At 42.8% G+C, this 23,384-nt stretch overlaps 3 protein-coding genes across 4 annotated transcripts in view; 1 reads left to right on the top strand and 2 right to left on the bottom strand.

Annotated features, from left to right (window-relative positions):
• znf1035 (zinc finger protein 1035) overlaps positions 1 to 4,382 on the bottom strand; it is a 32,123-nt gene extending 27,741 nt beyond the window's left edge. Inside the window, exons 1-2 of one of the 2 annotated variants that reach the window (XM_063198976.1) lie at positions 3,355 to 4,382; positions 1,276 to 1,370 (exon numbers count right to left, since the gene is read on the bottom strand). The gene's annotated coding sequence lies outside the window, so the exon portion shown is untranslated. The remainder of the gene's footprint in view (positions 1 to 1,275; positions 1,371 to 3,354) is intronic. The other variant, XM_063198975.1, reaches the window with a different exon arrangement.
• A 2,371-nt stretch (positions 4,383 to 6,753) lies between these two features.
• Positions 6,754 to 23,384, top strand: part of LOC134449164 (trypsin-3-like) — a 64,462-nt gene continuing 47,831 nt past the window's right edge. Inside the window, exon 1 of the mRNA XM_063198972.1 lies at positions 6,754 to 7,465. Within this exon, the coding sequence (XP_063055042.1) occupies positions 7,433 to 7,465 (33 nt within the window). The 5' untranslated portion in view covers positions 6,754 to 7,432. The remainder of the gene's footprint in view (positions 7,466 to 23,384) is intronic.
• si:dkeyp-84f3.5 (uncharacterized protein LOC334144 homolog) lies at positions 12,186 to 23,119 on the bottom strand. Its single transcript, XM_063198971.1, has 2 exons — positions 22,986 to 23,119; positions 12,186 to 15,025 (listed from the first exon to the last, which is right to left on the bottom strand). The coding sequence occupies exon 2, from the start codon at positions 14,728 to 14,730 to the stop codon at positions 12,916 to 12,918; it is 1,815 nt and encodes a 604-aa protein (XP_063055041.1). The 5' UTR covers positions 14,731 to 15,025; positions 22,986 to 23,119; the 3' UTR covers positions 12,186 to 12,915.

Genomic DNA, 23,384 nt, shown 5'->3' with positions numbered 1-23,384 from the left:
CAAAGTTAATCTGCTATGATTACAGATGAGACTGTAAATTATCCGTCGTCAGACAGACAACTAGAGCTAGTTCTACACGCAGCCAGTCAAACGCGCTAAACTTTGAGGATGAAACGCATGGTATCCTAGCTAGCTGCCAATGATAGCCGTCCCATTGGGGCTATGAATAATGTTGGTAAAAGTCACAATGCTTAAAAGGCAAACCCTTAATGAAAAGGACATCATGCGCAGTCGAAGTAAACTATTCTTTTTTTCTAACTATCTACCACGGCAGGTGCAATGATAATGGAAACGTGTCCTACCTTCTTCCAGCTATGCGTTCCATGCATGCATACCGGTATGCATTATTTATTAGCCCATATTGGAATCTCAGTCCATAACGATTGTCATTGCACTTTAAAGACATAGTATTACACTTATTTTCTTTTCTGCCATCAGCAACAATGATGGCTTTTTTTTAATCTCTCGCGCTGCGCCGCCACCGAATTGTTGACCGCTCGTGTAACTTACTTTTTTTTGGAACATGGAAGAACAGGGGATGGCTCAAAACTACTGATGAGTGAATGTTGTATCACACCACAAGTGGTGGAGTGTATGACTAAATCCGTACACCACACCTCTCGTCCCCTTCTCATGACCAGGAGTGCTCTCGATTTGAGTTCAGTTGGAAAGTAAAAATTGTAAATTAATTGACATAAATTATATGGACGGAAATCCGTCCAAACGAAAATCCAGTTGACGGAAATCCGTCGTAGCGACGGAAAACTTTAATCCCTGGATCCTAATTCACATTCCCCTTCAGCCAGGTAGTTGAGCTAATTCGTGAAGTCACCTGTATTTGGAGCTCAGACAGAAGGCATATCTAATAGGACTTGTACTGCCTCCACCCACTATGCCCGCCCCTGCCCTTCAGCAAAGTAGGCTACTTCAGGGAGGGTCCGAGTATCTGTCTTGATGAAGCCATTTTAAACAAGTCTTTCTCTGTAAACCTCTTACTTATTGTGTTTTTGCAGCATGATCTTGTAGAATTCTTCATTCCTCCTCATACTGGTTATATCATAGTGCAACTCAGCCTCATTCCATTCCACCATAAAGCACCCTATCTGGTCATTTGAAATATCCATTACTCGGATTTCTATTGTGACAAAACTAAGAAAGTCAAGGGGTGAAGTCCACAATATTGTTTTCTATGGTGGACAACTCCACTTACAACTTGTAGGCAAGTTGAAGTTGAAAGCTTTTAAATGTTTCTTTAAGGCAAGTAAGTTTACTCACCTCTCTTCAATGTGAAGACGTTTCTTCAAATTGCAGTCAATACATCATACTTCAGGCCGTACTGCAGACAACACTCTTGAGGGAGGGATTCCGTCCTGCAGAATCAAAATGAGAAAACTCATCAGAAACTTCCTGTCAATACAGAGAATACAGGATGAGTGGTTAATCTTTAAATAATACCAGTCATTCATCAGGGTCTTGAGGATAACCTTATGGATTCACATATGTTTAAAAGTAAGTTGATATACATTCCACACTGGGCAGACTCTACAATATTTTGAGCACATGCACACAACTAAGCTTACCATGCATGTTCAGCCACTGCTAATCTTGCTAATCAGTCCGATAGGTTAGTTGGTTGGCCGGAAAACATTTACCCTTTCAAGTCTTTTGACATGACTTAGGAATGATTATCTTGCCAGCCCCCTTCAGGAATCATTGCTCAACTAAGCTTAATTGACGGGATACCTAGGGCATGCATACAGAACAGTCCATTTGGATATGGGGCTTGGGATCTTCTGTCATCTTATAAGGACTAGTGACTCACTCATATCCAACAGAAACCAGCAGACACGACACTGCTCTAACAAAGACAACATTACAATGGTCTAATACAGGGGTGGGGAGCCTTTTTCATTTGAAGGGCCACTCCAAATTCATCTGAGGGACGTTTAAGTCCTCCGAGGGCCGTACTATGAACACAAACCAGGATTCCCCCCTTCACTTCAGGCCTATGTTGAAGGCAGCCACCTTTTAAACAAACACCACTTTCTCTAGGTTTCCTGAATATAACGTAAGTTAATTGTATTGCAAATGCATTTTCTAAGATTCCTTTACAAAATATGTCATATTTCATGTGAAGCTGAATAACATTAAAATTATAAGCTTATCGTGGGCCGGATAAAACGGCCTCATGGGCCGCAAACGGCATAGGTTCATACGACATAAGCTTAGGTTCCCCACCACTGGCCTAATACATGAATTGAATCACCTTTTGCCTAAAGTGACAGAAGTTTTGAGGGAAATAATTTGTAACAATAGGCCTAGGGTTAAAAAAACTAAAGCAGTGTTTGGATTTCAACAACCTTTGTTTATTTCACCCGGAGAGAAATCTAATTTACAAGAAGTAGATGAGTGACACCTGACATAATGTAGAAGTTGCACCACCTGTGTTGGTATACCTTCAACAAAATGTGCATGGGGCCCACCTGTACGCCTTTTAATTAAGGGAATACATTTGAATTTGTGTTCTATTACCTGGCATGCCTTGATTGAATCCATAAACCTTATCCAATAGTAGGCTAAGTGTTGCTTGATTGACTTACGTATTCCTTTGCTTTTTTTTTATCAATGAGAAACAATGGTCAAAGTCTGCTTTGTTTGTTTGGTAACAAATCCAAGTTGAAATATGGTAGCCTACTTTATTGATTGTAACTGCTACTGTCTACTAACTGACTGGTTAAAGCAAGTCCGTGAAATACACAAACATCACTGCAAAATCCATGCTCCTTCATCCATGGAAAGATGTTACCACAAAATGAACTTTGTGATGTAGCCTATCCATCAGCTCAAATACTTCCTGCTGACGGTAGTCATTGCATAACAGCTAGCCTTTGCACAGGCCAAAACATTTACTCCGTACCCAACTGAAACTTCATGTACAAGTTGGGTATTAGCTCGCTAGAAGCAAATGTGCTGCACTTATTCGTGCATTAGCTTCTGCAATGCTATGGGAAACAATTGAATACACACACTGACAAATCCACTCGAGTGGTGCAACGAAAGGCGAAAACAACCAATCCGAATGACTGTGTTGTCCACATCAACATAATTGCGCCAAGTCGTATGTTATACGGCTAGTTATTGTGTTATAAACTAAAGGCTCGATGCATTATGCTAACAATGTGTTTGCATTGTTTTGTTGTGGTAACGTTTCCTAAGCCCTATGCTGATGGCTGGGAAGTCGTTGCTAAATTGCTAAGCTAGTTATAGCAAGCTAACGAAATGGCTAGGCTAGTTGTAATGTCTTCTGCAGGATCATGCAGGATCTCACTAGGTGCCCCAGACGTGTATCCTCACCTACCGTAGTTGGTTTCTTGCGGCAGGTCCACCCTCCCCTTGTCCTCCTGATCAGAACTTTGTGTCCTACTTCAGTTGGAAAAGACTGCGAAAGCTTCGTTCACAAGATTCGGACGACCTTTGAAAAACAAGTATTGTTGGATTTCATTATGGTCCTCAGTCACCCATTTTCCAGAGATTCGCCTGTTTCAAAGACAATGTAGTTAAACCCCGCGATGTTTCGCCGCGCGTAATTGCTGTTGGCCAATGACGGTAACGGAACGAAAACGCTAATCCCGCCCTTATTTCTACGGGGCTTCCATTTCACATTTCGAAGTCTGCGCAGCGCCCTCGTGTTGTTGTTGTAGAGGCGCGAGATAAAATGGCCACCAGTGTAACCTAGACAGGGTCGGGCCAGAGCCAGCCTGGTCGGGTGCTCTTGAAGTCCATTTCACTTACTGCCACTATGCCATTGCCTCCTGATTTGTTCTAGCTTCAGCCCAAAAGTGGACAATATTATTCAAGCCCAGAAGCGTAATGTGTCTTTGTCCATCAGGCCACTGGTAGAATAGGCTACCCAGGAGCTGCTTCAGCCACTGGGGGCAGGTTCCTCCCTGAGCATACTGCACTGACAGGACTCAAAGACCATATCCAGTCAGAGGAGGACTTTTTTTTCAAAGGGCGTTATCGGTTCCTCCTGCATTTGCCCATATCTATTTGAAGTGTATCCCCCATTGTTACCTCAGCACGAGAGGGAGACTGACTGCTGAGAGCACATGGAAGTGCAATAGCAGAAACCTAATCAGAGAAGGAGTACTGAGGACATTCTTGCTGTGGGCCTTGAACGATACTGCACACCTCTTCTGCTCCTGGTGGCCAAGTTGAGGTCAGCAGCCACTCCTACCACCCTGCAGCACTATGGCAGCAGTTGAGCAGATCCGAGACTAATGATGAAGCTCCCCCTAACCCCTCTACAAGCACATGGAGTGTGCTCGGGGCACATCATATAGGAACACTGTAGAGGAGCAGTCAGGACTGCTGACAGCTTTCATCAGGCCAGCAAGACCCCGAGCACACCCCCCACCCCCCCCTCCCAATATACGCAATAGGGATTGCCCATCTCCCTCCCCCCACCACCATCCCCTGGGCCCAGGACAACTGACCCCTTCACCTGGATCCTATAAGGTCCCTAGGTGAATATAATGCATGGAAACTGGCATTTGAAGCAAGTGACAGGAAGCACCTGCTCTGCTGCTCATTACAGAACATGCTTCTAGGGCTGGTAAGCTGTTGGTTTTGAGTGGTGTTATGAATAAAAAACTTAATTGCAGTTGAGTCTTTCTCGCCAATCCTTTCATTTGTGTAGATTGTTCTGCGCATCAAAAGGAACATACCATGTGCAAATTAGGACTTATAATACCTGCCCTGAGTGAACTTGGCCTTTTCATTGTCCAACTCCCATTACTGAAAGGATGGAATGATCACCCAATCAGATACATGAATTCCCTAAAAGTACTTGCTCCATTTCACAGAACATTAAATGCAGCATTCAGCACTCCTTTGCTGGCCAGTCAGACCACAGGCATGTTTGTCTGGAGATAACTTGTCAATTGGCAACAAAGAGATACAGATAGGGCCTAGTAACCTGTAGGTGGCGGTAAAACACTTGTGAAAAACATAGAATCCCGAATCAAGACGTGAAAGGCTGAACTCATCTAGTCTTCTATATCAGTCAGTCGTATGTCATGGGTAAGCGCTTAGGTTGTCAGACTTGTAGCCCATAGGTTGCCAGTTCGACTCTTGACCCGGCAGGTTGGTGGGGGGAGTAGTTAACCATGCTCTCCCCCATCCTCCTCCATGACTGAGGTACCCTGAACATCATACCGACCCGCTGAACTGCTCCCTTGAGGCGCCCCTTACTCGGGTGAGGCATACATGTAATTTCAATGTGTGCAGTGCTGTCACAATGACAATGTGAGTTTCCCAGGTGGGCTTTTACTTTAAAATTAACTTTTCACTTTCAATTTTTGTTTCCCTTTGTTGAAGGCCTGCTAACTGCAATGGAAATTCCCTTTAGCAGAAGGACAAGGCAGGTAAATCACAGCATGAAAGAGTATGCAGAAAGGTTTTTTTTTTTTTTTTTTAACAAATCTGCCACAGCACTTTCCTTTGCAAAAGTGGAACCCCTCTTCCTTTGAACTAATTCCTCTGAAGTTTGATGCTGGACACATGATCCCTGATGGACCAGAGAAATCTATGGCTCCAACTTCATTGCCCATGTCTAAATGATTCACTGTGGGAAGAGGACCTTCAGTGAGGCCCTGTTAAGGGGAGGAACACACTGCATGTCTTCCACCACTTCATGTTTGCCCTTGTGAATAACAAGCTGGTGGGCATACACACTGTACCTTTTTGAGGCAGAAGTCTGTATCATATATAAGCACCAAATCTATTACAGTTCTACTTGACATTGAATCCCATGCTGTTGGGAAACGAACCGAATATGCTTTTAGGTTTACTTCTGCTTGACCTCTTGTTTCCCTTTGAATGTAGGCAATACTTGGGAGATCTGGATCCATTTCTAGTTCCATGTCATAGCGAACCTAAAGCAGAGATCAGACTGGTCTTCCTCAATGACTGATCCCATTGATATGCATGGTTGAACACAAACGGCATTGTGGGGACTGTCAGCTTCATGGCCTCAGACAGAAGTTTTCAACTTGGCAGTGGATCTGTTTGCCAATCAGACTGTGTACATGGAAATACAAACCCCATTCCGCCAGACACCTTCTGTGAAACGTCAATGGAGAGTACCAGTCAGAATGTAGAGTAACTCTTCGTTAAAGTGATGGTTCGGAGTAGATTCAACCTAGGGTCATTTGAACCGTGGCATCCAGCAAAGTAGCCCACCCGAAGTTTTTTCTACCTTGGCCGAACATTAGCCGAGTTACCGAGCTATCCCAAAGAGCTTAGTATAAGCGCTAATGGAACTTGTCAGTATCTCCAAAACTTACCACACTGAAATCACATGCTATGTCACCAAACTTCTACAGGACTTTTACTGGCTTGTCCCATATCACGGGAGTGGCGTCGACGGAGCTTTACCAGCAGAGAAGCTATTAGGCTTGTGTTGATAATAATAAACTTCTGGGCTAAGTACAAACTTCCAAATGCATCGTTTTGTCAGTACAGACCATATATGTACTATAGAAGTTTGGTGTCATGGCGTGATATTTTAGTGTGGTAAGTTTTGGGGATACTGCCAAGTTCCATTAGCACTTGCGCTAAGCTATTTGGGATAACTCGGCTAATGTTCGACCAAGATAGAAAAAAACTTCGGGTGGGCTACTTGACTGGATGTCATGGTTCAAATGACCATAGGGTGAATCTACTTCGAACCATCACTTTAAGGGATGCGTTTCTCGACAGAGTCGTCGCAAACTAAGTGAGCAACTTACTTGATTGCAATGCAATGTTCCATTGGCTACCTAAAATGTTGCTAACTGTTAAGCAATAATGCCTTCAAGAAGCAGGGTCCAGACTGGCACCCTCCATTGAGGCAACAGAGTCGACAGTCCCCACAATGTATTTCCCAACCGCCAGTGCAAGTCGATCCTGTTTCAGATGCCGCAATTTGCGCAGCACGCAAGCACACTTCGCTATTGCAATGCATTCTGGTTACAAATTCATAACCAGAATGCTTTGCCGTTTAGCAGTGCGTATACACGCTGCACAGACTGCCACATCCTGCACCATCACAAATGAGCCCAATGTGATCAGACGACGGTTAGTGTCAGTGTAAATCAAAGAACATAGAATGGATAAGACCTATCACTTGCTGGAAAATGCATTGGCCACGGTGTAGCCTGGAACTACGGAACCGCCACAGAGTGGAAAGAGGATGTTCGGTTGTCAGTGTTCAGTTTGTGGCCAAATTAACTGCAGCTGTCTAAGCATTAATTGCAGGGGATAATTAAGGACAGCTGACAAAAAATCATGCCATTCTATGACCTGTACCACACTTCAACCCTCGCGGTAGTGGCATTGTGCTTTACCATGCCTCCAGTACTGACCGTAGAAGAAGAAAGTGACTCTCCTCATGGCCATGTCGAACTATGGTCTCGTGACGCAAGTAAGCTATCCTATCTCCATTTTCATTGGTATAACTTTAAGGTAAACCAGGGAGTATATCCAGGTAAAATAACCTAATTATTAATTGAAGGCACGTAGTGGTGGATTGATGAAAATGGTTTCAGAAAAGTGAATAATGAACAAAATAGACACTTACTGACAGTCTCAAACTATTCTCTTAACTGCTCTCTGTGTGGGTGTGGGAGTCAGTGGACTTATGGTGTGTGTGTGTGCACGCACATGTAGGATATACACAGCTCAGAGAAATAACAGGAAACCACATCAAAACAACACAATTCGACCTCAACCCCAACAACAATTGTGAATCCAATTCATGTACTGTTATGCAAATTCAACAGGCTACAGGTAAATGTAAGAGGTAATTACCAAGACACAGCCTAAAAGTAAGAATTATTATGCAGGTTGTGCCAAGGGATCATTTCTCAGCTTTCATCTTTTCTATCTAATATGAGTTTTGGTCACAATTGCTTTCTCTCACTGCCCCCACCTTTGGAGATACTATGAGGCGGTGCCGATCAACACATTGAAGTCATTCAGGTAGTGCTCCTCATTCAAGATGGCACATATTATGAGCTATGGCAAGAAGGTTAGCCGTGTTTTCAGACGTGTCCAGAACTCTGAGTGCTCCACGAGACATGGAAGGGGTCACAGGTCAAGAGGGTTACATTCCAGCAATGGAATTGTCTTCTGTGTACAATGAGGTGTAGGAGGAGCACTGCCAGGGCCCTGCAAAATGAGCTTGGGCAGGCCCAACGTCCCATGTCTCTGATTACCGCCAAACTCTCTGGCGCTTGATTGGCATATGGCAGAAAACATCAAGATTGTCATATTTGCCATTGGCATCATGTGCTCTCCACAGATGAAAGCGGGATCACACTGGGATCATGTGGCTGATCCGACAGTCTGGAGACACCACAGAGAGTGCAATATCATCTGTGGAAAGCAAAGGGTGAAAATGGTGACGATGCTCATCTTGATATTCTTTGGCATAAGCCAATTGTGCGCCACAATGTGGGTTGTAATCACAAGTCACGTGACTGTCAATGCCGGGCCCTCAGTCTCTTCCTGACCATTTGAAAGGAGACTAGCACATCAGTGGCCTGAAAAGCTGATTTTGGAGGGCTCTGGCAGCGCTCCTCCTGAAGCCCCTTGCACAAAGACAGAGGAAGCGATCCCGTTGTTGGGTTGTGACCTTCCTATGACATCCTCCACAAAACCGTGAACACTGCGGGGAGACATCTAATGTTCTTGCCACAGCCTGTGTTTATGTGATATTGGATAAGCAGCACTACACTAGTGACCGTCATTGTCACACCTCATTGTACCTCCAGGGATAGGACACTGAAAATATACAATGTCATCAAAACATCACCCAGAAAGAATGATGTGAGAAAATAAATGGTTTGTGGGCACCACATGCAGAATAACTGTATTTGTAGAGGGCATCTTGCCTATTACCTTATTTCTACCTTTGCCCTGTTTAATTTGCACAACAGTAGGTAAAATACATTCAGAATCAGGTGTTGCTTTCTACCCGGACAGGTTGCTTTTATAGAATTGTGAATGATTTGGAAATGCACTGTATTTTTTGGAGTTCTTTTCTTTTTAAAAGATTTTTTTTTGGTCTTTTTGACTAGAGATGCACCTAGAGATGCACCGGATCCTGATTTTTAGGATCCTGATTTTTAGGATCCTGCCGGATACCCGATCCACTGCTTAAGATCCTGCCGGATCCGGAACCGGATACCGGATCCTACAAAAGGGTTGAAACATTTTTTAGACTCATTGGCTTACTGCCACACTGTCTGCAACGGCCGCTTCCAAAGGGCTTTCACTCCATGCAGTGATTGGGGTTGTGAAAGACTGACTGAAAAGCCTAGGCTAGAGATGCACCAGATCCTGATTTTTAGGTAACATGTCGGATACCGGATCCACTGCTTAAGATCCTGCCGGACCCGGATCCTGTGAAAAACCCTATTATCCTGCCGGATCCGGAACCGGAACCGGATCCGGTGCATCTCTAGACAGGACAGTGAAGGTAGTAGGAAGATAGTCCTATATCTCCGCATGTTGGTTTTTTTTTGCAATGGCAAGGGTTTTTTTGACTGAAATGATAATTTTGATAGTTTTAAAGCTACAACTAAAAAGATAAATGACATATTGGGGTGCAAACCTGAATCAGTTGCATGACATTCCAGTGGTACCATTAGACTATGCTCCTGTCAAAGGTAGTGCAAATAGGGGACTTGGCATATGTTTTAATAGGCCTGGGCCTGCGACCACCCCATACGTCCTCGGACAATTCTCAAAATTTGGTGAATCAAGTAGGCCTAAATCTGGCCAAACCTACTAGCTGGTATTTCAAATCTTCCTAAGTCAATTAAATGTGAGCATTCCCAAAGGCTTGATAGGGCTTCCACTGGAATGTAAGTGAAAGGAAATAGTGATCTTATCGATACAGATGCATAGAGAGGTATTTCATGAACACGAGTTAGAGCTGTACTGAGAAGTGGGCTTACGAGATGAGTTGGCCAGACGAACACTCGTGGAGAATTACATTCAAGATAGAAAGGCTATATCAAAGAATCATCTAGAAGAGAAAGATACTTCAAGCCCAAGCATTTCTTGGATCCATGTGGTGTCAGGTGGACGACCCTTTAGGAGACCTTGGGTTGAGAATAAATGGAGTTCCCTTGGTGCTGTAGATGGCAGTAGCACACATCTTGTGCAAGCCACCACAAACACCACAAAAGGAGAATTAGAAGGAGGGGACAACGCCCCCTTAGGAGACCAAACATCAGCACACTCCTCTGCATTGGGTGGGTGGAGTTTGAATGATCTTTCTCTACTAGATGATTCTTTGGCTGTACTTTAACCCCTAAAGGCCTACATTGGTTACTGGATCAACTGTCTCTGGTTAGTTTTCAGACTTCAGAACTGTTGCCGCAGTCATGAGGTTTACAAACTGCTGCACCCTCTGGTCCTTTGAAATGATACAGCTGGTAAATTTGAAGCAAAGAGGGTAGATTAAAGAAAGATGATTCAAACTCCGCCCACACAATGTAAAAGAGTGTGCTCAAGTTTGGTCCCCAAAGGGGGCGTTGTCCCCTCCTTTTTCTTGTCTTTCTGTGGCATTTGGTGATTGCTTTCATGAGATGTGTGCTACCGCCATCAACAGTGCCAAGTGAACTCCATTCATTCTCAACCATAAGACTCCAAAGGTCTCCTAACCGAAGGCAGTGCTTAATTTGAGGGGGAGCAAGGGGGAGCTAGCTCCGGAACCTCAGGCGAGAGCTCCGGAACCTTGGATGGAACCTCAGGGAAAGACATCACAGACCCCCAACAAGAAATTCTTGTTTGATTATTCAGAGCGCATATCAGGGACTCCAGCTGCAGGGATAGAAGATCCAATTGCATTTGTCTTTTCTTGCCTGACCCACACTACGCCCAGTTTATCCCCAGACAGTTGCAAGTCTCCTATGCATCCTATACATGGATATGATGGCAGTTGGGGAATCCCTACTCCATTTTTGTATTAATTAATATTGGAGTTCAGGGATGGCCTACAGATCAGACATCCCTTGATTACCGAATGACACAATTGTAGGAAATGTCTTGAACTGAAACGTTAACTGAATTCAACAGGCATCAAGGGTTGACTGCGCTTACATCCCGCTGCTAGAATTCAACGGAATCTTGACAGATAGCTTTCAGCAATGGTTTGTGGTTTTGTAGCTTTCAAGATTTGCTTCCACTGGAAACCAGTTTTACTCCATCCTTTTGAAATACGAAGGGTCACCCCTAGTTACATACAAATGCCGAGCCTTCAAGTGGCACGTCACCTTCACTGGCTGTTCCCATTCACTGAAATAATCCAGAACATTGGAGCAAATCAGGAAGTGCCTGTACACTTAACGTCACTTCAAAAAGGAGTCGCCCACTTGGGTTTTTGCCTGCTCTTTGATGTGTGGCTGTTTGTCTGAAAATATGTTGAGTAATTTTTTTCCCCCCACAAGTTCTCAAAACAAGTGGTGGCTGGTGGCACGAAACCTTGATTAGCTTATCAGCTAGTTGGCAGACGAGTGCCCTACCGGTTAGCCACTGCAGGACCAGCCTGTTCCATTCTTGATTGATCGAAATGCTTGTGACGCTTTAAGCCTTGTCTCGTGAGTGTAGGACTTCAAGACTCCAAGGGGTGCACACTTCACTTTGAGGAACAGTGTATGGTCTCTTGCTAGTTAGATCCTCAGACATACACACTTCCTTAGTGTTTTGGATTGACTGTTATGACCTTTATTGTACCACTGATAACTTGACGTTAACGTTGAGCTTCAGTTGCTAGCTCTTCAACAAGCAAGCGCAGCATTTTTAACCAAAATGTAACCTTCAAAATGCAATGGGCTTACTGAGGATCACTCTTCACTAATACAAACTCGGCATGATCTTTGAATGTGACGCTGTGCATTTTACGCTGAAATATGCCTTTTACATTCACTATAAAAAAGAAAAAAACACCTTTTAGATTACCAATTTCTGACCACCACCAATGTAATCAAGATTTCTGTGAGATAGATGCACAGAATGGTATTCCAAGTACCAACCAGAAATGTGAATCTTCAGTGTGAAAATAGTCATATATGCCGCTTTACTAATGTGTACTTCTTGCGGGCAGAGAATCACAAAGACGGGAGACCACTGGATTAAGAAAACTATTTGAACTGTATTCATGTACTGTAGAAAAAATGTTATGTCAAAGACGAAGTTTACATGTTTTCGAATGCACAATGATCAACAAACCTTGAAAATGCAAGAGCATGATGGAAAAGAAAAGCAAAAAACTGCTCACTTCTGAGAGATCGTATGGCTTTGGCTCTGTATTAAATTAAATGATCTGTGACACTACTACTACTACCACTACTACTACTACTAGGGCTGTAACGATACACTCAACTCACAATTCGTTTCGTATCACGATTTTTGAGCTACGGTTCGATACACCCTACGATGTCTGAAATGTATCTCCACTGAAGTTTGGAAACACTATCACATCAAATAATAAGGTTGTTTTCTGGACTAATGGGTAATAAAACTTTCAAAGGGCGTATCACGATACTGCCTCCTTGTATCACGATACAGTATCATGACTCTGTGTATCACGATTTCTCGGTTCGATACAATATCGTTACAGCCCTAACTACTACTACTACAACTACTAGGAAAAACATTAAAAAATGTAAAAGTATAAAAGCAATAGTTCTGATAGTCCACTTACAAACACAAGTCCTTTGTTTGGTTGAATGAAGAATTTCTGAACAACCATTCCTGCCTTGAAAAATAAAAAAATGAAACGCTAAATCTGGAGCTTTGTTCAGTTTTAGGCAGTTAACAGAAAGCCGCCCAACACACATGTAAAACAACTCCCACCAAGAGTTAATGCTCCATCTGATGCTTCAAGAAAGTTTTCATGGAAGCATACGAGTTGCCACACACTGTGCATTCATACAACAACTCCGGTTTCACAGCCGATTCACCTTCATCACTGTCCTCAGAGTCACCATTGGCACCTTTACTCTTATCTACAGTTGGAAGTTCGTCTTTCTCATCCTCTGAAGGGGGATTTTCATGTGTTTTTAAGTGACGTTCCAAGGCAGACAGTTGTGAAAAACGGCATCGACACTGTGTACATTTGTGCAGATGACGATTTGATTCGATTCTGTGATAACGTTGATGCCGTTTGTAAACACTGATCAAACCAAACACTTTGCCACATTCACGACACTTGAATGACAAACGTGCCTTCGGAACACTTGATTTGTCACTCCCTTTTGATGGTCCTTTGTCGGAGCTGCCTTTTTTAATATTTTCGGCATATTGTCTGGCTTGTTTCAACAAGGCACGGTCGTCAATTGATTTTTCATCCTCGTCATTTTCGTCAGTGGCATCACCCAGCTCTGACTGATGGTACAAGGCTATATGCCTGGTGACATCACATCTTTGGGGAAAGTGCCTCCCACAGAACATACAAGTGTGCAAAGTTCCCTTGTGGTACCGGTTGTGACGAGACAGACTACTCGAATGCACAAAAACACGATGGCAATGTTTGCAGGGATACAATCTCGTGTTACCCTGATGTGATCCATGAGTTCTACCACGCATCCTTCTCCTTGGGTGATCCAACCTGCTATTGTACTGCCTAGGCGTAAATGGCCTTTTGCCTCTAATGTTTGGAATTGCTTTTGCTTTTGCTTTTGCCGTTGCCTTTTGCTTTTGCCTCTTTGGCAAAGTTTTCGGACGTGTGACCTCCTCTTCAGATTCCTCCTCCGTGTCCTCCTCCTCCGCCTCCGCCTCCTCATCCTGCTCCTGCTCCTGCTCCTCCTCCGCCAGGTGAGACATACGATGTTGTTTAAGGTCTGCGAGTACTCTGAAACCTTTTCCACACGTGTCACAACGATACAATGTTCTATCGCCATACTTAGGCCGTTGTGGTACGTTTTCTTTCGTGGCCAATTCAGTGTTCTCTGTTTTTTTCATAGAGTGACTGATAAGATGGCTCTGTAAGTCAGATAGCCAGAAAAAGTGCATGTCACACAACTTGCATTGATAGAATTTTCCAATTTCTTGGCTTTTTGCTTCTCGGTTATAATTCCTGGCCTGTGAGCCATGCTTTTCTTTCTGATGGACTGAGAGTGTCTCCTGTTTCAGGAATCTTTTCCCACAGTGTCCACAACTGTAAAATCTCTCATGAGCATGAATTTGCAGATGTTCCCGAAGACTATCTCTGTCAGTATGAAGCTTACAGCACAGAGTACATTTAAATTCTTGTCCCAAGGAATGATAGTGTTGATGTTGTTGTAAACTCAACTGATTGGCAAATGTTTCGCCACATCTTTCACACGAGCAGGGTTTGGCACGATTTTCTGCCGACTCTTCCATTGAAGTGGACTTTGACTGGGGGTCAAACTGATTGGATTTTGTGACACCAGAGTCTGATATCTCCAGCTTCTCCACCACTGTAAGAGTTCCATTTTTCTGAAGAGCAAACACAACAGGTGCTTCCAAGCCATTGCTGGCTTCTGCTGGGTATACTTCTGCTGGGTATGCTTCCGAAGATCCATGAATGATCCTTGTATGTCTTACAAGTTTGGTGTACTGTACAAAACCCTCCCCACATTCTGCACAAATGAAAGCATCTGCATCTCCTGCCAGCTCCTGGGAGGAGCAATAGTCCAAAAAAGGATCTCCCATATCAAGGTATCTGTGCTAGATTCTTGTAGAACTTTTAGCTCTTTGAACACAGTAACAACGTGTGGTTCAATATTTGTCCAAAAACACTGCAGCAAGCAGTAACAAGGCCTATGGTTTACAACTGACCAGTGTACATGACGGGGTTCATCTTTCTCGTTTGGTCAATATGTTTTTCCTGATGAAACAGTCCATATCCATAGTCACTACCATGGAGCAAGAGGATATTTGACCATTAGGAAAACACATGGTCATAGAGGTCCCCCTCTTCTTCTTATCATCATGCGAAGTCAAGAATCTGTAAGAAATGGAAAACAAAGGTTTAGGAGGACATTCCCAAACAATCACATACATGTACAACTACAGAATAATGAATGATTATAATCTCTACACCATAGCGGCCAAATCACAGCCAGGCTTCAAACAGTCATAGAAGCCAAGCTAGCTAGGAAACTGAGTCAGCTTGAGACGTTCAACATACCAGCACACTTAACCACCAGAGAAGCTAAACAGGACTTAATGTGAATTTGATCTGTGATTTGATTCGAAATAGAAAAGAAAGCTCAATTCAAATGTATACATTTTTTATTCAACTTTCAGTGTTGGAGAATATATAGAGGTAGCTTAACCATTTCATGCAGTAGGAAGGATCGGTTTTGGATTTTAATCAGTTGATTTGCAGTTCATTTGTACAATGCCGTTTGCAGCACAGCTATCAAAAAACGGAGATGGCAGCATGAACCAGCAACTTAATGTAAAAAGATCAATTAACCATGGTGTGAAAGCCTTGCCATGAACGCGGCTGCTCACCTACTTGAAACTCTGCTATGTTAACGCGTACCAAACCAGTACAGTCAATCCCCCACCAACTTTCATGAATATTTATGAAACCAGAACCGAATGCAGAACTCTAATGTATTAATGTAATCTAATGTGATTCTAGAGTTCTAAACACTGTACAGACACAACTCTAAGACTACCGTAGTCTAAACTCTCACGCATCCTAGCTTTTCTAGACATAGTCCCTGTAAAACCCTGTACACGCAAACAACAACAATATGAATGAGCTCTGAGAGGAAACAAAAACGGTGAAGTTCGAGGCACTTATTCCAAGCCAGTTTAACCTTATGATCTCCAAGACTGAAGAGGATGTCTTCAGTGTTTAAGTGTGTGCAGGAGATAGATACATATACCCATCAATGGCTTTTCTCAAAAAGCTTTGGTTATTATTGGCCCTCCATCCAGGGCATTTATGAGAGGCAATGCAGTTTTTCCTGCAGTACAGTTGTAATTCAAGGTTGTATGGGGTAAGACGTGTCAGAGACTAAAGAATCAAATAACCAAACACCAGAATTTCAGGCATTGCAGGCTACATTAAGACAAGGAACTGGCCATTTTAAAATACAAGTTTTTTAGATATTCAATTTTTAATTTTTCAATTTATCATAATTCATATTCTGAGGGTTGTTGTATTCCAAGCTGATTGTGTAATTTGTAGAGACAGAAAAGAGCTTTGAAACAACACCACAGACAGCTTTTTGTGACAAACACTAACTGATATAATCAAGGCTGAATGTATAGTGTCCTACCCTCACATGTGAACCTTTCCTAGTCTGTTTCTCCCTTCATGTTAGAGTCAGATTCAAATCAAGGCAGTTATGGGGTGCTACCTTGCTACTAAAAAGGCACACCAAGTATGATTGAAATCTGTGTCGGTCGGGTCGGTCTGATTTCACGTGAAATGACCCAATTGCTAAACATTCACAAGTAAATCAAATGCAACTTTGCATTAAGCTTACATTTTCAGTTTGTGTAAAATAAAATTTGTTGAATTGTAGGGCTGTAACGATATACTCAACTCATGATTCGGTTTGTATCATGATCTTTGACCTACGGTTCGATACACTGCATGATTTTTCAAATGTACCTTTTTTCGCAAAAATCTACAAATGACAATTATTGGTAGAGCAGGTTACAAGTACATGTAAGTAGCTACAAAGTATTAGGTTAAAAAAACTGTTTAAAAATAATAATGAGGATTTGAAACTTGAAAGCACCATCACATAGAAAACTACCAACCTGTCTCACTGCTTCTCTTCCTATCCAAGACACTGGAAAGGGCAGTTGCAAAGCAGGTTACCAACTTCCTAAACCAGAACAGACTACTGCACCCAAAACAATCTGGTTTCAGAAGTGGACACTCAACTCTAAGTGACTGAAGCTCTAAGGACTGCAAGAACGGAAGGACTATCCTCAGTCCTGATCCTCCTAGACCTGTCTGCAGCCTTTGAAACAGTCAACCACAAGATACTCCTGAGGATACTCACGACCATGGGAATCACTGGCGTTGTCCACTGACTCATAGTTCAACTTCTACCCAGTGCGTACCTTTACCCAAGGGAAACTGTCTACAACTCATACCCTCTCTACTGGCGTACCTCAAGGATCGGTGCTGGGGCCCCTTCTGTTTGCAATATACACCTCCTCCCTGGGACGTGTCATTCAAACACATGGGTTCTCCTCCCACTGCTATGCTGATGACACCAAGATGTACCGTCCAGAGGACACCATGGTTTCGGCACGCATCTCTGCCTGACTCACCGACTTGTCAACTTGGATAAAGGACCAACACCTACAGCTGAACCTGTCCAATACAGAGCTGCTGGTGATCCCAGGTAAAGAGTCACTCAGTCACAACACCAATCTCCACCATTGGTGTCATGATTGACGACGAGCTGTCATGCTCCAACTACATCATCTCAGTCACCAAGATCTGTCGATTCCAGATGTCCAACGTGCGGAAAATCAGACCCGTGCTGACCCAATATTCTACACAACGACTGGTCCAGGCCACGATCCTGTCTCGTGTTGACTACTGCAACTCACTCATGACAGGTCTACCTGCTTGTGTGCCAAAACCACTGCAGATGGTCCAGAATGCGACGGCACGTTTGATATTCAATAAACCCAAAAGGACCCATGTTACGTCTCCATTTATTGAGTTGCACTGGCTACCTATCGCCGTCCGGATCAAGCGCAAGGCCTTGACCCTTGCCTATAAAATCAGTCTTATGTTAAGAGATCTGCGCTCCTCCAGCACAAGCCGTCTGGCTCTGCCATCCAGTCGCTCTAGGTACTCCCAGTCAAGACTGTTCTCTGTTGTTGTACCCAAGTGGTGGAACGGTCTCCCAGAAGCAGCAAGACTAAGTCAAGTCAAGTCAGCTTTTATTGTCAGTTTCTTCATATGCACAGGTCATGCAAGGAAATTGAAATTATGTTTTCTCTCTATACCATGAAGGACATAGATATACATTGGACTGACATTTACAGACTGACATAAAGTGCATGACAGGACAAGCAACAGTGATGGTCCAATACCAGTAAAGTGATGAAGTAATAAATGATACTGAGCATTTAACATTGGTGAGTGACAGTGACAAGAGGTAACTAGTACAATAAGCACATCTCTTGCAAGAATCAAGTAAAGACTCTCCTCTTTCGTGAATATCTACTAGAGCAGGGGTGCGGAACCTTTTTCATTGGAGGGCCCACTTCAAATTCATCCGAGGGCCGTAAAAGTCCTCCGAGGGACGTACTATGAAAACAAATCAGGATTTCCCACTGCACTTGAGGCCAATATTGAAGGCAGCCACCTGTAAAACGGTCCCAACCCTCTCTATGTCCCCTGAATATAAATTCATTGTATTACAAATGTAATTTCTAAGATTTCTTTACAAAATATGTCATATTTCATGTGAAGCTGCATAACATTCAAATAATATCGGGGGCCGGATAAAACGGCCTCAAGGGCCGCAAATGGCCCCCGATACATACAAACCCCAACTCCGATGAAGTTGGGACGTTTGGTAAACAGTGAATAAAATCAAAATGCTATCATTTTCAAAACATTCAATCTATTCATTAGATGGAGAATAGTGAAAAGACAACATATTAAGTGTTAAAACCGAGAAAAAATATTGTTTTGGGGGACATATGTACTCATTTCTAATTTGATAAATCCAACACGTCTCAAAAGAGTTGGGACGGGGATCAGTGAAATTTAGTAAACATCCAAATAAGATAAAACAACAAAGAAGAACATTTCAAAATGAATTGAACTGACGGACAATATAGGTGTCCAGGTATAAGATCATCACAGAGAGGCTGAGTCACTCAGTAATTACCATAGTTATTACATACATTTTTAAATTCCCTTTGATTTACTACGATTGAGTGTATATAAGACATATTTTTGTTAATAAAATCATTGTATAGGTTCATGACATCATGAAATATATATTGGCTGTAGTCTCACTCTAATTTCTGGAGTGCTAGAGCTATTGAAAATTGACCATATTAAGAATGCTTAATGCATGAAAATGACACAGGGGTTTAACATTCTCCTAAGCACCTGAGCTCACTTGAAATAGACCCAGAAGACATGGGGAACTGTCCTTTGCTTACAGAAGTCAGCAGAAGTTGTAGAAGTCCATTCTTTTTGACAATAATAGAGCATTGCACATCCTGTGCTACAGTGAAAATGGACCATCCAACTTGTGTTAGTGCTAGCTTCAAAAGTCAGCCTCCATGATGGCATGCGGATGCAGTAGTGCATTGGTTAAGATGTTCTCACTCATCTGTAGAGTTAAATACAGTGCTGAATGGTATAAATGGGTTTTAAACAGCATGAAAAGCCACTCATGCATTATATTTTGAAGGGAGATCTTCGATTACTGCCACATAGTAAGGTCAAATTGCATTCTCTACTATGTTTTAACAGTTTGGCTCCATCATAAGGACCAGCATGTGATAAAATGGTGGGTTTTTGGTCAAGACCTGTTACACTGTAAGCACTACAGAAAGGAAAACATTGCAAAACATGACAAGGAATACACCCACCATTTAAGCTGGTGAAATCATGTCCAAGATAGGAATTAACACTGTTTTTTATATAAAATCATCTCATCGGTTAATGTATTTAACTGTTAAGTGTTGTCTTTTGTTTTGTTTTTAGTCTTCCTCGACATTTGCTGCCATTTATTGTCCCCGTCCCAACTCTTTTGAGACGTGTTGGATTTCTCAAATTAGAAATGAGTACATATGTCCCCCAAAACAATATTTTTTCTCGGTTTTAACACTTAATATGTTGTCTTTTCACTATTCTCCATCTAATGAATAGATTGAGTGTTTTGAAAATGATAGCATTTTGATTTTATTCACTGTTTACCAAACGTCCCAACTTCATCGGAGTTGGGGTTAGTAGGTTCCCCACCCCTGTACTAGACTGATGGCTGAGCTGGCCTAGCCTAGGCCAGAGTCTTGATATGATGTGTATGTATGTGTGTGTTTGTGTGTACTCTTTAAAAAAACAAAAAACTAACCCTTCTTTGCATTCCTGTGCACTTTGTATCTGCTAATGATGTTGGCTATGATTATATCCTCTTTTGAAAATCGCTTTGGTTATAAAGTGTATGCCAAATGCAATGTAATGAAATGTAATCTCATCATATCATCAATATTGTTAGAGCCCTGTTGAATTGGAGAGTGCAAACATATCTCTTGTGTGTGTTCAATACTTGGAAAGCGTACTTTACAAATTACGATTTGGATATCTGTTAAATAAGCACCAACTAGCACCAGTTGTGATAGCAGACTGCTCCTCTGACGGACGCTTATGTAAAAGAAGCTAACTAGCAGAGTTGTGCTGTAGCGAAAGTCGTTGTTGACGGCCGTCTTATATTTTTGTCAAACCTGAAATCCCTAACATGGTGGGACTTCGGCTTAGAACCCGATGTCGTTAAATGCTAATCTATGGCATACAAGCAGTCACCCACTTGTGAGCTAGAAAATGGTAGGGGCCTATGCGTTTAGCACCAACTAGCACCAGTTGTGATAGCAGACTGCTCCTCTGACGGACGCTTATGTAAAAGAAGCTAACTAGCAGAGTTGTGCTGTAGCGAAAGTCGTTGTTGACGGCTGTCTTATATTTTTGTCAAACCTGAATCCCTAACATGGTGGGACTTCGGCTTAGAACCCGATGTCGTTAAATGCTAATCTATGGCATACAAGCAGTCACCCACTTGTGAGCTAGAAAATGGTAGGGGCCTATGCGTTTAGCACCAACTAGCACCAGTTGTGATAGCAGACTGCTCCTCTGACGGACGCTTATGTAAAAGAAGCTAACTAGCAGAGTTGTGCTGTAGCGAAAGTCGTTGTTGACGGCTGTCTTATATTTTTGTCAAACCTGAATCCCTAACATGGTGGGACTTCGGCTTAGAACCCGATGTCGTTAAATGCTAATCTATGGCATACAAGCAGTCACCCACTTGTGAGCTAGAAAATGGTAGGGGCCTATGCGTTTAGCACCAACTAGCACCAGTTGTGATAGCAGACTGCTCCTCTGACGGACGCTTATGTAAAAGAAGCTAACTAGCAGAGTTGGCGTGGAACGTTGGTAAAACCTCCCTCCGATAGCTTCATACAGTCTCGTGCCGTTGGGCCGAGAGACTAGTCTCTTGGCCCAGCGGTATTGTACTATGTCTCCCATTGCCGGACCGTTGTAGTTGACGAGGTCGCACGTTCGATCCCCGAGGGGGGTGAACAGGTGCAAGATGACCTCCGTCACAGTGGTGCCGTGACCCGGATTGGGAGTGAGGTTTAAGGCGGAGAGTGTAACGGAGGCTAACTAGCAGAGTTGGCATGGAACGTTGGCAAAACCTTCCTCCGATAGCTTCATACAGTCTCGTGCCGTTGGGCTGAGAGACTAGTCTCTTGGCCCAGCGGTATCGTACTGTGTCTCCCATTGCCGGACCGTTGTAGTTGACGAGGCCGCACGTTCGCCTTCTGATGACTCAATTCAATATCAATTCTGTAGCCTCTTACTGCAGCAGGGGTTGCCGGCGACCCTATTCACTTTCTGAAAATGCCTAACTACATCATAACAACATTGCTATGACATTACAGAGAGCCATAGTGCTGCGCTAAGGGTTAAGTTAACAATTTAATTATTTTCAAAACTGAAGAATACTGCATAATTCAATCTGATTTTATTAAATGGTTCATTTTTTAAATATATAGTCTAAGTTATGTAAACGAATTAAATAACCAGCCAGCTGATTCTACCACAACAATTTGTTTGAATTTTTGAAGTTTGAATACTTTTTGAAGCTAGGGATGCTGGTTTCCTTCTTCTCTTTGGCGAGGTAACATGGGAATACTTCCATCTTTGAATTATGAATACGCCAATACACAGAAAGATATAGATTCATGAACAGCACTGACAGGTTAGTGACCAAATTAGTTATTATATTGCAGACCACTGGAAATAAACATAGGGTCTACCGGCATTTACAGAAACCCATTTTACTCAGTCGTCTCTACCCTTACAAGCTGCCAGACCTGTATGCCGCTTTGGAGACAACTAAAATATAACCACACTAAAGCATCGCCTTGGATATCTGAAGGGGTGCATTTGCTTTTTGCATATCGACATTGGTGTCAATGTGTTGTGTTTTTGAAATAAACCGCCAACCCCATATCTAGTTCAGTGAGTAAAACATCATGCCACCAGCTCGAATGGTACAGCGCTGTGTATCGGCTTGCCAGTTACTGCAACCCTGTAGTGGTTAAGGCAGGCCTATATCCAAAAACGTTTAACTCACAATATTACTCATTGGCTGAAGTAGTACGGCTACGTTATGCAACATTGGCCACACTTTACGCATATATAAATAAGCTCGATTAAAACCATGCAAAAGACAGTTCGTGCGTAAATGGTTATCCAGCTAGTTAGCTCACTGGTTAGCTACAAGCTAGTTGCCTGTAAAGAGTAGGCATATAGCTAGATGCAGATGTAAGTACTATCAGCACAGCGTTGACAATTGTATAGTTCTACAAAGATAACTGCATATAGAGATCAACATGCTGTTTGTTCACGAGACATATGCCGAGTAATCTGTGTTTGCTAACTCATATTCGAATCCCATTACGCACAAACCATGTCATACACACGTGTTGTTTGTAATAAAGCCAAAGCTACAAACATCAAATTTACTGTGTCCTTACTCAGAACAGATTGAATTATATATTCCATGACATGATATCTGGCGCGTTTCAGCGGTTCAAGCTGACAAAGAGCTGTAGCCTATCTGTGCGTCAAGACCGGTAGTTCTGGCTAACTCTAAGCACAGGCCTTCCGTCCAAATGACAAGATATTTAGTAGCTTTATACTAAAATAAAAATGCGATGCTAGTGCTTACCACGTATTTCCAGCTTATGTGTTGTTCTCTTGTCCACAGTGTAAAGAAACTCGCGAAAACCACCGGCTATATCAAAGTGGCACAGTTCTCGGTACGTTTGACTGCGCCAAGCTATTTCCGCAAATGTGTAGCAGCTAGTGCTAAAACAACAGGGGGTGGGGGCGGAGGGTTTCGTTCACATTGGTGAATAGAACTAGATGCCCATATCACCAAGTTGCCATGGATCAAGCATTCTGAACATTGCATACATTAAACGGCTTAACGTCATAAAAGTTTTTGGTAAGGTCGTGGTGATCCTTGATTTCAGTAGCCTGTGGAGTTTACCTAATTACAGTACAGTATAGCATAAGTTTAAATGATAGGGGAAGTTTAACTCAGGGGAAATGGTAGCACTAGCAG

Source organism: Engraulis encrasicolus, chromosome 5, assembly GCF_034702125.1.
Source record: "Engraulis encrasicolus isolate BLACKSEA-1 chromosome 5, IST_EnEncr_1.0, whole genome shotgun sequence".
NCBI lineage: Eukaryota > Metazoa > Chordata > Actinopteri > Clupeiformes > Engraulidae > Engraulis > Engraulis encrasicolus.
Note: the sequence above shows the minus strand (reverse complement) of the source record. Positions and strands in the feature narration are given on the sequence as shown.

Bases quoted from the DNA above. Each gene is read 5' to 3' on its own strand.
- si:dkeyp-84f3.5 (XM_063198971.1), bottom strand. From the start codon at position 14,730: ATGGGAGATCCTTTTTTGGACTATTGCTCCTCCCAGGAGCTGGCAGGA.